The sequence below is a fragment of the Natator depressus genome, chromosome 7, assembly GCF_965152275.1.
Source record: "Natator depressus isolate rNatDep1 chromosome 7, rNatDep2.hap1, whole genome shotgun sequence".
Taxonomy (NCBI): Eukaryota; Metazoa; Chordata; order Testudines; family Cheloniidae; genus Natator; species Natator depressus.
This window is the reverse complement of record NC_134240.1, coordinates 107,678,406-107,692,769: the sequence shown is the minus strand read 5'-3', so window position 1 is coordinate 107,692,769 and position 14,364 is coordinate 107,678,406. Positions and strand designations below refer to the sequence as shown.

The 14,364-nt window shown below is 40.7% G+C and overlaps 1 protein-coding gene across 2 annotated transcripts in view; it reads right to left on the bottom strand.

Annotated features, from left to right (window-relative positions):
- The window catches only part of EIF3A (eukaryotic translation initiation factor 3 subunit A), a 46,526-nt gene that overhangs the window by 30,541 nt on the left and 1,621 nt on the right, over positions 1 to 14,364 (bottom strand). For both annotated transcript variants that reach the window (XM_074959253.1, XM_074959254.1), the window contains exons 2-5: positions 4,346 to 4,536; positions 3,812 to 3,948; positions 1,995 to 2,158; positions 360 to 559 (exon numbers count right to left, since the gene is read on the bottom strand). In XM_074959253.1, coding sequence (XP_074815354.1) covers positions 360 to 559; positions 1,995 to 2,158; positions 3,812 to 3,948; positions 4,346 to 4,536 — 692 coding nt within the window. The remainder of the gene's footprint in view (positions 1 to 359; positions 560 to 1,994; positions 2,159 to 3,811; positions 3,949 to 4,345; positions 4,537 to 14,364) is intronic.

Here is a 14,364-nt window from a genome sequence, read left to right as displayed (position 1 = left end):
GATGAGGAGGGTCAACTAACTGATTTCCTCACCCATTCACCTATACTCCAAGCAGTCTCTGGCAACTACATCAACGCCCATAAAAATTCATTTTCCATTGCAAGTAGTGGCTTATCTTGAAGTCCTGCTTCTAGACAGCACCAGGTTCATCAGATGTTTGATATTTAATACACATACAACTATAAATTCAACACATTAAAATTTCACTCTATACCTTTGCATCCCTGTATGTATTTTAGATCTTGGAGTACACACCATGAAATTCAAAATCTGATGCCGGTTTGGGACGGAGGGTCTATGGATCTTGGTGCAGTAAAGTATTGTGGGTCCTGTTAATAAGTACAAAGTTTAACACATACCTGCCACAATTCCATGCTAATAGCACTGTCCAGCTGTACAAGCCTCGTCTCCAAGTGCATAGACTGGCTCTCAGGATTACTGAGGTTAATTGCTGTACTTTGGTTATGGTGGCGTTGGATCTGCCCTAAATGCATCCTCAGGTTATCGCAGAGTTTACGGAACTCAGCCTTACGAGTGTACTGCAAGCAGAACTTAAAAGCTGTGAAATTGAATGATGTTCATGTTAGAAATATTAACTATTAAATGTTAACTATTAAATAACTACAAAATTAGCTATAGCTTCAAACTGCATGATATGAAAATCAAGTTGCCTAAAGATTCTTGATTTGGAAAAGTCCACTGAAAGCCTCTCAAGAGACAAACCAGAGACTATGCTGGATAATACTATCTTGCGTGTTTTTGCAGAATTACTCAATTACAAACCTGACAAGATCACTTTATTAGACTGTTTTTAAAATGTTTAACAGGAAACACGGTTTCTTGCTTTTATGTTGTACCAGCCTTTCACAAAGTGTCCAAATTAATTCTGAATAAAACTGTCTGGGTGGTAGACTCTAAAAGTTTTTGGTTCTGTGAAAAGCAGAAAGAGATTCTCATCAAGCCCTTACTGCTGAAATTCAGATTATTCCACTGTGGCAAGTTACTTCAACATTCACAAAAAGGAGGTAAATTCTAGTTTACTTCACCCTCTTTTTAATTCTCTTTTTAAAATAAGAGTGCCTGCATTGGGACACTTCTACTCTAACTTACTACAGATGAAATATCCCTTTCTCCCCCAGTGATAGACAGGAAAGCGATTCTGGATGAGAAAAATCACCATGGCAGGGAATACTGCATTCATGACAGGAAGACCCCTCAAAGGAACCCACCCACAATATGCACAACTTTGGGACACAGAAAAAAAAAATCTAGTAACTTGGAGTTGTTTCTTTCAACAGAAGATACAAATATCCATGTTGTTATGAAAATGGAGGAAGATAAATCTAGATTATTTCTTCCACAATCCCACTCAAAAAAACCCAGGAGATTCTTTATATGCCCACTTCTCTTCTTTCAAAACTCAGATATTAAGGCCACCTTGACTTTCTCATCTTTCCTTCTCCTCAGCACAGCCCAAAACAGTTCATCCAGGTATTTCTGCATGAAGTCCAATAATTTGTGATTGAAAGAACAACTATTTCAGCTAGTCAGCTATTCCACCTAAAATTGGTTATGTCATATCTACTTGGGGGGGGTGGGGGGGACGACAACATTTGCCAAAATGGATAACAAGAGGGAAATGTGCCTCCTACTTGTGATTGAGAAAATAGGTTAGAGATTAATACAGGTACAACACTCCTAAACACTCTTAGTAGAGGAAACTCCTGGAAAAAATAAAACTGCCCTTGGAAGATCTGTTATAAGAAACTACTTGCATCAAGTAAGGTATTAACTACAGATCCAGCCATCCTGGAGTCAAGGGGCCTCAGGAATTTCTAAAATATTGCGTGAACACACAGAAGCCTGAGAGATTAATGTGTTTTCCACCAATAGCTTTATTCAAGCAAAAGTAACCTGTAATTTTTCAGCTGAGGGTGTGCACACACAGATATTCCTAAATCACACTGTAATTTACAGTTCATGCTTGATTTTACCTTGCTGTGCAATATCATGGTAGAGGCGTTCCACCCTAGAATTGTTTCGAAGAAGGTCCAAACACTGTCTGTATGACTCCCATAGAAATTTAACCCAGGGAGTTAAAAGCAGCCGATCTGTGCGATCTTGAGTGTCTTCCCCACTTACAGCACTTAAGAGAACACTATAATTGAGAAAGTGACAGTTAGTCCCCACAATTCCCACCCTCATCACTCACCAACCTCTTTCTTATTAGGACCCTACGAAACAGCCCAGTCAAACTTGAACGGCTAAGGTTTACTGTATATTTTTACACATTCCCAAGACTTTGGCTGTTATGAAGAATTTAAAAAGAAGTCACATGCTTGTCAGTGAAATTCAAAACTTGTTCCAGCTCAAGCTGCATCCTAATTAGATGGCTGATGGTACTGGGTGGCAGCCCTGAAAGGCCCAGGTTTCCTTGCTTCTGGTATTCCTCACAACACCAGAAAAAAAGACTGTTTTAGGAACACCTCATCTACAAAGTCTTTCCCTCTTCCACCAAGAGAGCAGTAGACTCCTCTACCAGATTCAGACATCTGGAATTTTGTGATCTGCTCTCCTACCCGCCCAGACTTCCTCCCCAACTCCCCTGAGGGACCAGCAACTGATTCAGATGCTTTCTTGTATTTATTGACATGTGACAAAGCAGATCTGAAAACAGTTTAAGGTCATAGTCACTGATTTCTATAACCTTCACAACAGACCGCGAGCCTTAAAGCGATATGCCTAAGCAATATGAAAGGATACATTTTCTAAAAGTCCAGAAGATATGCAGATAGTGACAGCTTCCATGTGTACTTGCTCAACATCCTACTTATTTAAAATGTCTGTTTTTCTACTTCTAACTAAATCCACCCTTTTCTTAAAGTCTGCAAGATATCAAGTTGTCTACAAATACAAAGTAAATTTACACTTTCAGGAATATCCCAACAAATTTTAAATTTGTGAATTTACATGCCTATGCACTCGACCAATAATTATTGATTTGCCCAGACCTGACCAACTACATATTCCATGGTACTAAACAGGATGATGCTTGACTAAATAATCATTTTTGTTAAGGTTACGTTTGTCACAGGCTGTTAAAATCATTTCTTCCCCACCACCCAGCCAACAGACAAATCCCTTCAATCACCAGGTAGTTTGTTTTCCTAAAGATGGTTTTAATTGATACTTCAAACACAAACACACCCCAGAAACATTCCTTCTTAAAATGGTGATTTTTGGAGAACTGCCTAACTAGATTTAAAATGATGTCAAGGAGATAAGATTTGACACCATGGTCAAGCATTTTAATGTTTAGATGGCTTGAACTGGGTTCCAACAACTCCCAGACACTCACACAACCATTTATATTATTAAATACATAATCTGCCTTAATAAAGTCACATCATAAAAAAATCTGGATATTAATTGAGCAAAATTTACCACATTTACTCTACAAGTCAGATATGTCATTTATACAATAAAGACACTTTTTCTAATACTGATGGTTTAATTTTAAGATAAATAAGATAAACCTCTTATCTCAAAAAACCTAATCACAAATCCAAAACCAGGACCTGTAAGTTAAATAGAAAATCTATTTTTAAAATGTACAACTGGTAAGAGCTACATTAAGTCTTATCTAAAAAGACAGCAGAAGCATAGCCTTCAGCAGTAGTAGAAAGTATTTATATTATGATAGCACCCAGAGGCTCCATAGGGGATTAAGATACCCTTGTGCTAGGTGCTGTAAAAACACCAAAGAGACAAACCATTACAAGGGCTTACAATTGAAAAAAAGACCTCCTACCTCTCTGGAGTTTGAATATTATCCAAGTCTTCTATGTCTAGCACCATCTGCTGGGACTCTTCTTTGGCAGCTTCAGTTTTTTCTTCAGCTAGTTTCAAATAGGCTCGAACAACATCCTCCAAGGATTTGATGTTCACCTAGATCAAGAGCAGAACATCTGAAGTGGCTTTCTCCGCACAGTGGGAAACAAATATTGTAAGCATATATTCTAATTAGGGTGGTAATATCTAAAGTAGGCTTATATAGAATAAGACCATAAATCTAAGATCAAGTTATTATTTATTACTTGGATTAAATTTATAATAGTGCCTAGATATACCGATCAGACCTGGAAACCTATTATATTGGATGCTCTGCAATCTAGACTCCAACTCTGCAAGCCGTTCGGCAGACCTCAGCGACTTGCAGGACTGGGGCCCTGGATACAAAACAATTCTATGTTTTAGAAGTAATATATAAGTTTTAAATATACAACTCTAACGTACATCATGCTGCAGGTCGTAAAAAAAAAAATGAACATTTCCCAATTCCTACCTGCTGGCAAATGTTCTTGTACTGATACAATCCTTCTTTTGCCAGGTGGCTCTTGCGGAGGTCCACGCAGAGCTCCAGATACTTCAGCATAATTGGCTCGTGGATTTTTTGCCATGTTCGATGTTTTTTGCTTTTCATAACATCATAAAGAACATCGAGGGCAGGTTGTTTCTTGCCAACCTCAAGAAATTCTGAAAATAAACTCTTCATTAGACCAATTACATATGCAAACCAAAAGTTCTTCCACTTAAGATACACATTCTATACTTCACACTGTAATTTAGAATTAATAATTGTAACAAAGTAAACCAGTGGTCACATTTTATTGGCTGATCTTATTTTACTGACCAGAGTGAAAATATCAGTTGATGTAATCATGTCTACACTACAACACAGGCCTGGGCTCAGACTCAGGTTCAAACCCAAACCTGCCTTTTGTCCACACACAAATCTGCCTGACTCGGGCCAGTACGCCTTCAGGACCCAGGCCCTAAAGCCCAGCAGTGGGGTGGGGTCAGTGCCGAAGTCCTACTGGGACTCAAGTCCAAACTATCATTTTGCAGTGTGGACACAAGTCAGGACAGGACCAGGTTCTCAGCATTGTGTCCTGAGAGTCTGCCCATGCTATCCCACAATCCTATGGCCCAGTGATTCCTGGCCTTTCTATCCCAAGTCTCGCAAAGTGACCACAGGAAATTGACGCAACCCTCCTGATTCAAGTATATTCTGTGTTTAATCCTTCCATTTTATTCTGACTGCTGAACTGAAAACAGATTGAACTACCTTCTGTGTTAGCTGTGGCCAGCAACAGGAAGTCCTTTGCCAAGCATGCTGGCACACCTGGTCACAGGACCATAGTCAGATTCTGGTACATCTTTGGTGTGAGGTGAACAAGACAGTTGACTCCAGTAAGAATAGTAGAAATGACCACATGTACCAAGAAATAACAGAAAAGCTGGCAGTGCTGGGGATTCAATGGATAGGTGATCAATGCAGAGAGCAGATCCAGACAGACTATCAGAAAGCCAGGGATGAGAACAGCACCTCTGGGAACTCATCCTGCCTCTTTTGTGAGGACTTTGACCAGGTGCTGGGAACTGCGCCAAGCACTGAGCCAACCAATCAGCCAGGATGGTGACCTTCTGACCCCCTGAATCTACTACAGCAGTGTTACTCAAAGTGGTGGTCCGCGGACCGTTGCCGGTCTGCGCACACATTGGAAAAAAAAATGCCGGTCCCCCACATCAGATAGCTTGAGAAGCACTGTATTACAGCACCAGAAGGAGGGCAGCAGCCACCGGATCACTATTACAAAGTGACTCAGGTGCTCATGCCAGTCCCTGTGGACACTTTGCCTCCAGAGCAGCTACAGCACATCTGGGGCCATGCTCACAGGAGCTGTTTGATGACTTCCCAGAGGAGCAGCCTGCCACAGAACCAGCAGCAGAAACAGAAAAGGCAGAAGCAGCCTGAGGCCTGGTAAGTTTCTGTATCCATGTCTGTTATTAATATACAAATGAGAGATTTCTGGTTTATGACTAAGGTTAAGATTTTGTCACAGGTATTTTTAGCAAAAGACACAGACAGGTCACAGGCAACAAACAAAAATTCATGGGAGCCTGTGACTTTTACTAAATATCCTAAGGGGAGGGAGGGGAACTAACAATGGGAGCCCAGCCAGTGGGAGCCCTGTTCATTTCCCTATGAATTTTGATCCAATCCCGGGTGCTGCAAACTTTTCCCATAGTATAAACACCAGAAGGGTAGTCACATTTCAGAGCAGGGTGATTTTTCTAGGCCCTCTTCTGCAGGTCACCAGCCCCTTCCACTCATAGATGTGTTGCTCACTCACTGCAAATTGAAAACCTCCTTAGCATAAATGGCTGGCTTGCCACCAGTAGTCTGGAACAGAATATACCTTTAATATTCAGAAATTTCCAGAATACTGAGTGCTTGAAAGGATTGTGAAACTATAGGCAGTAAACCACAGCAAGTTTACTTCCATGGTTTATACCCCTGCCCCCCAACCCCAAGCTGAAGTGGTCAGCAATTTTTAAAGATATATCATTTGTAAATTTCACCTTTCTGTTGTGCGTGAAGGTTTTACATATACTAGCTCTTAGTGTTCACAGAGCATCTGGGAACTAAAATTTAAGCTCTCCAAATACTCTGAAGGAGTTTTACAAAGTATCATTTTTTTGTCCTGGAGATTCCAAAGCCACTTCTGCGATGATATAGACTTCTGTAATACTGAAACAACCCTGTTTCATTTCTGTTTTCAAGCTGATATTTTCTACTTCTGCATGCCAGACACAGACCAGCAGGAACCTGGGGTGTCACACTGCCCAAATGCAGTCAAAGAGGATGTTTGTCTGAGATGACCTCTTGGCAGACATCCTGGACAGGGGCAACCACCAGTACAAGAGGGAGAAGAATTCACGACAGAGTGAAAGGCAAAGAGATGCAAAGAATGCGAGGAGATACTTGCAGTGCAGTTCTTTGAGCAGGAATGTCACTTGAGAGAAAGACCTATTTGAGAGGCTGCTTGCTAACAGCGAAGAGAGTGCATGCTCCTGGCTTCACCCGCACCTGCTAAGCCAGCACCATGTCCTAAGTCCCCTTCATGCCACCATATCCTGCAAACCAGGAACTCTTTGGACAATTCTACGGTTCTGTGGCCCATGCAATCAGCACTGAACGCTAGCTAGACTGGGAAAACGTACCCAGTGCAGTCCTCCACCCCATGCAGCTCCAAGTGCACACAACATGCCCTAGAAGGGCAAAGAATGGGGAGGTAGGGGACACTCATAAGTCGGAGAGTTTCAATTTATTTATTTTTTTGCACTGGTTTCATGGTTTTGCACTGTTCACTCTTTGTGTATGCACTTGATTTTATTTAATTTCCCTTTTGGTCATTTCATGGCAGCTGGCCTACCCATAAGGCTTTTAATATTGTTAACAGGATTGTATTGCAGAATGACAAATAAAGCCTTTGTATTCAATAACGAAGTTTATTACTATCACTACAGATGAACTGCATAAAATATATATTTAAAAGAATAAAGATAAAAAACATGAGGAGGCATAACTGGGAAGTCGTATACAACAAAACATCTCAATACATCTTTTCAAATCCATAAGTAAAAACCACACTTCATCTTATCCATAAGTAAAAATGCATAAAAACCACCATCCCCACTACCACACTGTAAGCAATTATCTCGTCCTCAATTAAAAATTCATAACAATCACTATCCCTCCCGCAGTGATAGTACTTAGTTTATTGTTGATATTGCTATTCAGATGCATTCAGAAGCATATTATTCTCCTTCATCCATTGGTCCATGCAAGTTCATAATGTGAGTGCACAAAGCATCCCTGATTTCTGTTGCACGAGTGAATCCTGCACCAGTTGTGACAGGTGCTCTTTCTGGTGGAGTGTATTGGTCCAGCAATCCATCACTATCATACATCCACTTCAGATTAAATGGCTTGCCTGTGGCTTCACAACCTTTGTGAAGAGCACAGCAAGCCACAATAATGCAGAGGATTCCAAACGATTCTGTAAACAGCACCAAATGCACATTCAACCACCATTCTACACCTACTGAGCATGTAATTAAACCTTCTTTTGCCAGCGTCTCTGTGATCAGAGTACTCTTTCATAACTCCAGGCAAAAGAGAACACACACGAGTCTCCTAGAACAACAGTGAGGAGAGTTACTGCATTATGACAATGTCATCTGGTAGGTTCCAGTCTGCCCATGAAGGTAAACTCCCAATCGGCAGAAAACCCTATTATCATGCACTTTTCCATGGATCAGTCTCTGTGGTCGAAAAGAGCCTGAACAAGAATGGAGTAATACGCTTCTGCAGTTTACGTACTCTTGTGCTCCTTGAGGAGGGTAAACTATGGGAACATTAGTCCCATCAATGGTCCTGGGGCAGTTTGAAAACACTATTCTCTCAAAACCAGCAATTATTTCAGGGACATTGTTTATGCCCACTACCTTTGGATAATTCACATGCAATACTGCCTCAGATACTTCTGCTACTATAGTCAACTTGCCAAACCAAACTGATTAGCAACAGACCTGCAGCATCAGGAGTAGCTAACTTCCAGATGGTTATAGCAAACCACTTCTACCAGCATGGCCTCCCTCATGTGTGTGTCTTGATACTGGAGGGTCAGTGCAAACTGTTCACAACGCTCTGGAAATGTTACTTTCTTCATGCACAACTTCTGGACAAACTGCTGGTCATCCCAGGTCCGTAAGATAAGATCCCACCAGTTTCTGCTTATGGCCCTGCTCCAGAGGCGCCAGTCCTGAGAGGGAGTATCAGCAGCTATACCAAGAGCCACAAGCAAACATCAGCCAGTTGGACTCTGCCATGTCTGTACTGTTCTCCTCCTCTAGATGTGCTTCGGTAGGACAGAAAACACTGCCCAAATGTCCACCAGTATCTCATGGATGCTCTGCCTGTTTCCCAAAGTGAAAGTGCAAGCAGTACAAGTTCTTTAAATGATACCTCCAGACTGGCTCCAGACGCTGGTACAGACCCAAAGACAGCTCAGCTGGATGTGTTGATGGGCAGAGGCAACTTCCGGTAAAGTGCTGCTGGATGGAGAGTGAAGTTTTCCCACAGTGCACTATGAACCAAGAGCTACAGCTGGGGAGGGTACTAGGAAGCCTGGGATAGGCTGGTTTGACTCAGGTTTGTGCAGTACGGTGTGGACACATGAGTGCTGGTGTGAGACCCAAGACCAGAAATTCTAAACCCATGATTACTAATAAGCGTGGAAAGTTAAGCATGGGCTTTGAAACACCTAGTCTGTGAATTTGAGTCCCACAGACACAGGCTTACACTGCAGTGTAGACATACCCTATGGCTCTGTCCTTCAGTGACATCAGAGTTCCATACAGGCACAAAGCAAAGGTCTACCTCTGTGGCTATAAATGCAGGATCAGGGTCTATGTAAGTATTATTAATAATATACAGGGAAATATATACACCCAGGTTTAAGGATCATGCCATCAAGGGGGACTGCTAACCCCTTACCAGCCCTCAAGTGCAGAGATGGAGTGGTTGCAGTTATTAAAAGGACCTCACATTGTAAAGTGGAGCATGAAATGCACCAAGCCATTCAGGAGCAAACTACTTTGGAGCAGCACACAAAACTCCCAAGATACACACACGCACTAACAAAAGGCATTTTTAAACTGTGCAACAGCAATAAAAAAAATTGGAAAAGGGAGGCAAAAGAGATGAGAGGATGAAGAGGACAGAAAAAATGATGACAGAAAAGAGGAGGAAGAAATACAGATCAGTTAAAAGGTAGAGGGAAACAAGTGTGTAAAGGGGTCAGTATTTTCCTAAATCCTTAAAAACTGGTGGTATCCCCCACAATAAGTGAGGAAAGAGGCAATGGAGGAGGGGATCAGAGAAACAAAGAAATGACAAAGTGGTAACGCAAAAGAAAATCCAAGCTGCCAGAGCAGCACATCACCTGCTGTATCAGTCTAACAGTCAGAGTTACCTTCAAAAAGCATCTAGTTGTCAGAAAGTGGTGAAAGATGGGAAAGTTACATGTGTATTCAGTATTTATCTTTTAAGAGATCAGAACTTTAAAAATGGAAATAAAGTTATAATACGGCTAATGGTTTCCACAATATAAATCAAGAACAAAAGGGGCATTTCAGTTCTGGAACCACTCTACTAAATGCTAGGAGGCTAGCTTATGTGAGCAGTCATTTCGCGCAAGAGGAACTGACTGCTCCCGCTGTAGGTAAAACAGTATATAAATTACAGTGTTACAAAATCTGGATATCCCATGACATTCAGCATAATTTTAAATTCACCATGATGTTTTTAAATAAAACTACAGACAGTTTACAATTTAGGTTGTTCTTATTGCTGAACACAGCACATGGGTCAATTACTGCTCAACTGGAGGTTTTTAACCTATGAGAATAAACATGACAGACTAGTTCAGTCCTGCAGTGAGAATGCTAGTCTGTCCAGTCATGATTCTCAGTGCTGACTACAGCACACAATTAAAAATTAAAAGCCCAAAATCATAGGCATTAAGCTCACGCAGGACAAGTTCTTACAGTAGATCAGGTAATTAATGGTAATTTAACAAAAGCAAGAGCACCCAAAGAGTTCCTGAAGGGCCAAATTGCAGTACAGCCCTTCTACGTCACTATAGCTGAGATGCGGAAGATTAATCATTCTAAATGTAGCCAAATTTAAATTATTCATCCTTCAATGGCTATGCAAAACACCCTACTTTGTGTTATTGTTTTCTGTCCCATCGTCCTTGAATCCTATTTTTTTCTTTTCAACTATATCACCTATCAGCTGTCCAATACAAAGGCTGAACTATTTCCTCTCATAGGATATGACCCAGCTGGTAGACTGGAACAAATGATCCAGTTTCTATGAGAGTCTGGGAGTTGGTTGAGGCTCGATCCTGACAAGACAGAGATAATGTTAGAAAACTAGCAAAAGACTCAAGAACTAACAGCAACATTTTTTTTAGGTACATCAGAAAGAGGAAGCCTGCCACACAAATTAGTGGAGCCACTGGACGATCAAGGTGCTAAAGGAGCACTTAAGGAAGGTAAGATAATTGCGGAGAAGCTAAATGAATTCTTTGCATCAATCTTCACTGCACAGGATGTGAAGAAGATTCCCATACCTAAGCCATCCCTTTTAGATTACAAATCTGAGGAACTGTACCAGATTGAGGTGTCAGAGGAGGTTTTAGAACAAGCTGATAAATTAAACAGTAATAAGTCACTAGTATTCACCCAAGCGTCCTGAAGGAACTCAAATATGTTGCAGAACTACTAAGTACATAGCCATATCAGCTTCTGTACCAGATGACTGGAGGATAGCTAATGTGATACCAATGTTTAAAAAAGCCTCCAGAGGCAATCCTGGCACTCATAGACCAGTAAGCCTAACTTCAATACCAGGCAAACTGGTTGAAAAGTAGTAAAGATCAGAATTATCAGACATAAATGAACCTGATTTGTTGTGGAACTGTCAACACAGATTTTGTAAAGGAGCATCAAGTCTCAACAATCTATAAGAATTCTTTCAGAGTGTCAACACACACATGGATAAGGATAATCCAGTGGATATAGTATACTTGGACTTTCAGAAAGCCTTTGACAAAGTCCCTCACCAAAGGCTCTTAAGCAAAGTATACAATCATAGGGTAAGAGGGAAGGGCCTCTCACGGATCAGTAACTGATTAAAAGATAGGAAACAAAGGGTAGGAATAAATGGTCAGTTTTCACAATGGAGAGAGGTAAACAGCAGCGTCCCCCAGAGATCTATACTGGGACCAGTGCTGTTCAACATATTCATAAATGATCTGGAAAAAGAGGTAAACATTGAGGTGGCAAAATCTGTAGATGAATCAAAATTACTCAAGATAGTAAAGTTCAAAGCTGACCGCAAAGAGTTACAGAGGCATCTCAGAAAATTTGGTGACTGGGCAACAAAATGGCAGATGGAATTCAATGTTGACAAAGGCAAAGTAATGCACATTGGAAAACATAATCCCAACTATGCATATAAAATGACAGGGTCTAAATTAGCTTTTACCACTCAAGAAAGGGATCTTGGAGTCACTGTGGATAGTTCTTCGAAAACATCCACTCAATGTGCAGCAGCAGTCAAAAAAGCTAAAAGAATGTTAGGAACATTTGAAAGGGATAGATAATAAGACCAAAAATATCATAATGCCACTATATAAATCCATCCCACATTCACACCTTAAATTCTGCAGTTTGGTCACCCAATCCCAAAAAAGATATATTAAAAGTGGAAAAGGTATAGAGACAGACAACAAAAACGATTAAGGGTATGGAACAGCTTGCATATGAGAAGGAATTAAAGACGGATTTTTTTTAGCTTGGAAAAGACATGACTAAGGGGGGATATGATAGAGGTCTATAAAATTATGAATGGTGTGGAAAAAATGAGTGTTATTTACTCTTTTACATAAAACAAGAACCAGGGGTCACGCAATGAAATTAATAGGCAGCAAGTTTAAAACAAACATAAGGAAGTATTTCTTCACACACCGCCCAGTCAACCTGTGGAACTCATTGCCAGGGATGTTGTGAAGGCCAAAAGTATAATTGGGTTAAAAAAAAGAATTAGGAAAATTTATGGGGGATAGGTCCATCAATGGCTATTAAGCAAGATGAGCAGATCCGATAAATGTTGATGCAACCCCATGCTCTGAGTGCCAGAAGGTTGGAGTGCACAATAGAGGATGGATCACTTGATGACTTCCTGCTGTTCATTCCCTCTGAAGCATCTGGCATTGGCCATTATCAGAACAGAAGATACTGGGCTTGGTTTGGCCCTGTTTGGCCATCCTTATGTTCTTAAAATCTGGGTAACACCCTTGCCTGAGGGAGCATGTCCACTATTTGCAATACAAGTTCTCACTAGAAACCATATTAAATTCTCTACCATTTCTCAATTCTCAGGTTTTATTATTAAATATTTGTATTACCATAGTCACTAGAAAGAAAAGGAGTACTTGTGGCACCTTAGAGCCTAACACATTTATTAGAGCACAAGCTTTCGTGAGCTACAGCTCACTTCATCGGCTTATGCTCTAATAAATGTGTTAGGCTCTAAGGTGCCACAAGTACTCCTTTTCTTTTTATGGATACAGACTAACATGGCTGCTACTCTGAAACCTGTCATTATGCATAGTCACTAGGGCTCCCAGACATGGACCAGGAGTCCATTGTGCTAGGCACTGTATAAACAGAACAAAAAGACAATCCCTGCCAAAAAGAATTTACAGTCTAAATGTACGACAAAAGGTGGACAGACAAGGGAGTACAAGGATAGTATTAGCGTGATTGGTGGTAGTCTTGACACACCAGTGGCAAGTTTTTTGTCGGCACTATGGCAGAGGAGAGTTTTAAGTAGAGAGCTGAAGGAGGAAAATGGGATAGCTTTGAGGATGTGTACAGAAAGCTGTTCCAAAGCATAAGGGGCAGCATGGGAGAAAGTACAAAGGTGACCGTTGACTATAACATGTGGGTGATGGAGCCTGGCATAATCAGAAGTGGGAGTTGTCATTTTGCTAGTGAATACAATAGGTAGGACCGGCATAGGTTGTGAAGAGCCTTGAAAAAGAAGACAAGCAGCTTACGTTTGATAAAGGGGTGCCATATTTGTTAAGACGAGAGAAGGATGATGCCATAACTGAGATGTGATATGATGAGAGCCTGAATGAGAGTTTTAGTTGTGTGGGTGGATAGGAAAACTGTATCAGTGGCAGTGGCCAACTGCGATTTTTACCCCATCTGTGATTAGACAGAAAAAATATCCTTTTTTGACATAGAGCTTGCTACAATTATCTATGCCTTTGTTTACGATAAGATTACTGGAACATGCTTTACATATGGCTATATGTACAGCCCATTCACAAACTGAAGCAAATGCGAAATACAACCACCCACTTTTCAATATATCACATACAAAATACAAACACCAGATCTTCCTTTCCCCCATATCCCAGAGTTATGAAGATCATTTTGGGGGATTATTTCACCATGGCAGTCCTATAAGTGTTGATTTAAATCTTCATGTTAAGTATTATTTAATTTGTGTAAAATACCATAAAAATCAAAATAATGAAATTGTGAAGTTTAATTAATATTTGTGAAGTGCTTTCAAAATCATGGCAGATGCCTATGCACTTTGCGATTAGATGAATAACTAAAGACTGACCTGCATCGTGAGGGCAGGAAATACAGAACCTGGTTAGTTTGTCTGTCATTCAGACAGATGTAATTTAAAGATTACTATAGTCATTGTTTTGGAGGGCAGATTCTTTTTGGACAGGATTTTCAAAGGACCCTAAGAGTTAGGTGCCCTACTCCCTTAGGCACCTCTGACAATTCCAGCCTTCATTATTAAGGTGACAGAGAAACCTGCACTCAGGACCATCTTCAAAACACAACTCCCACCTC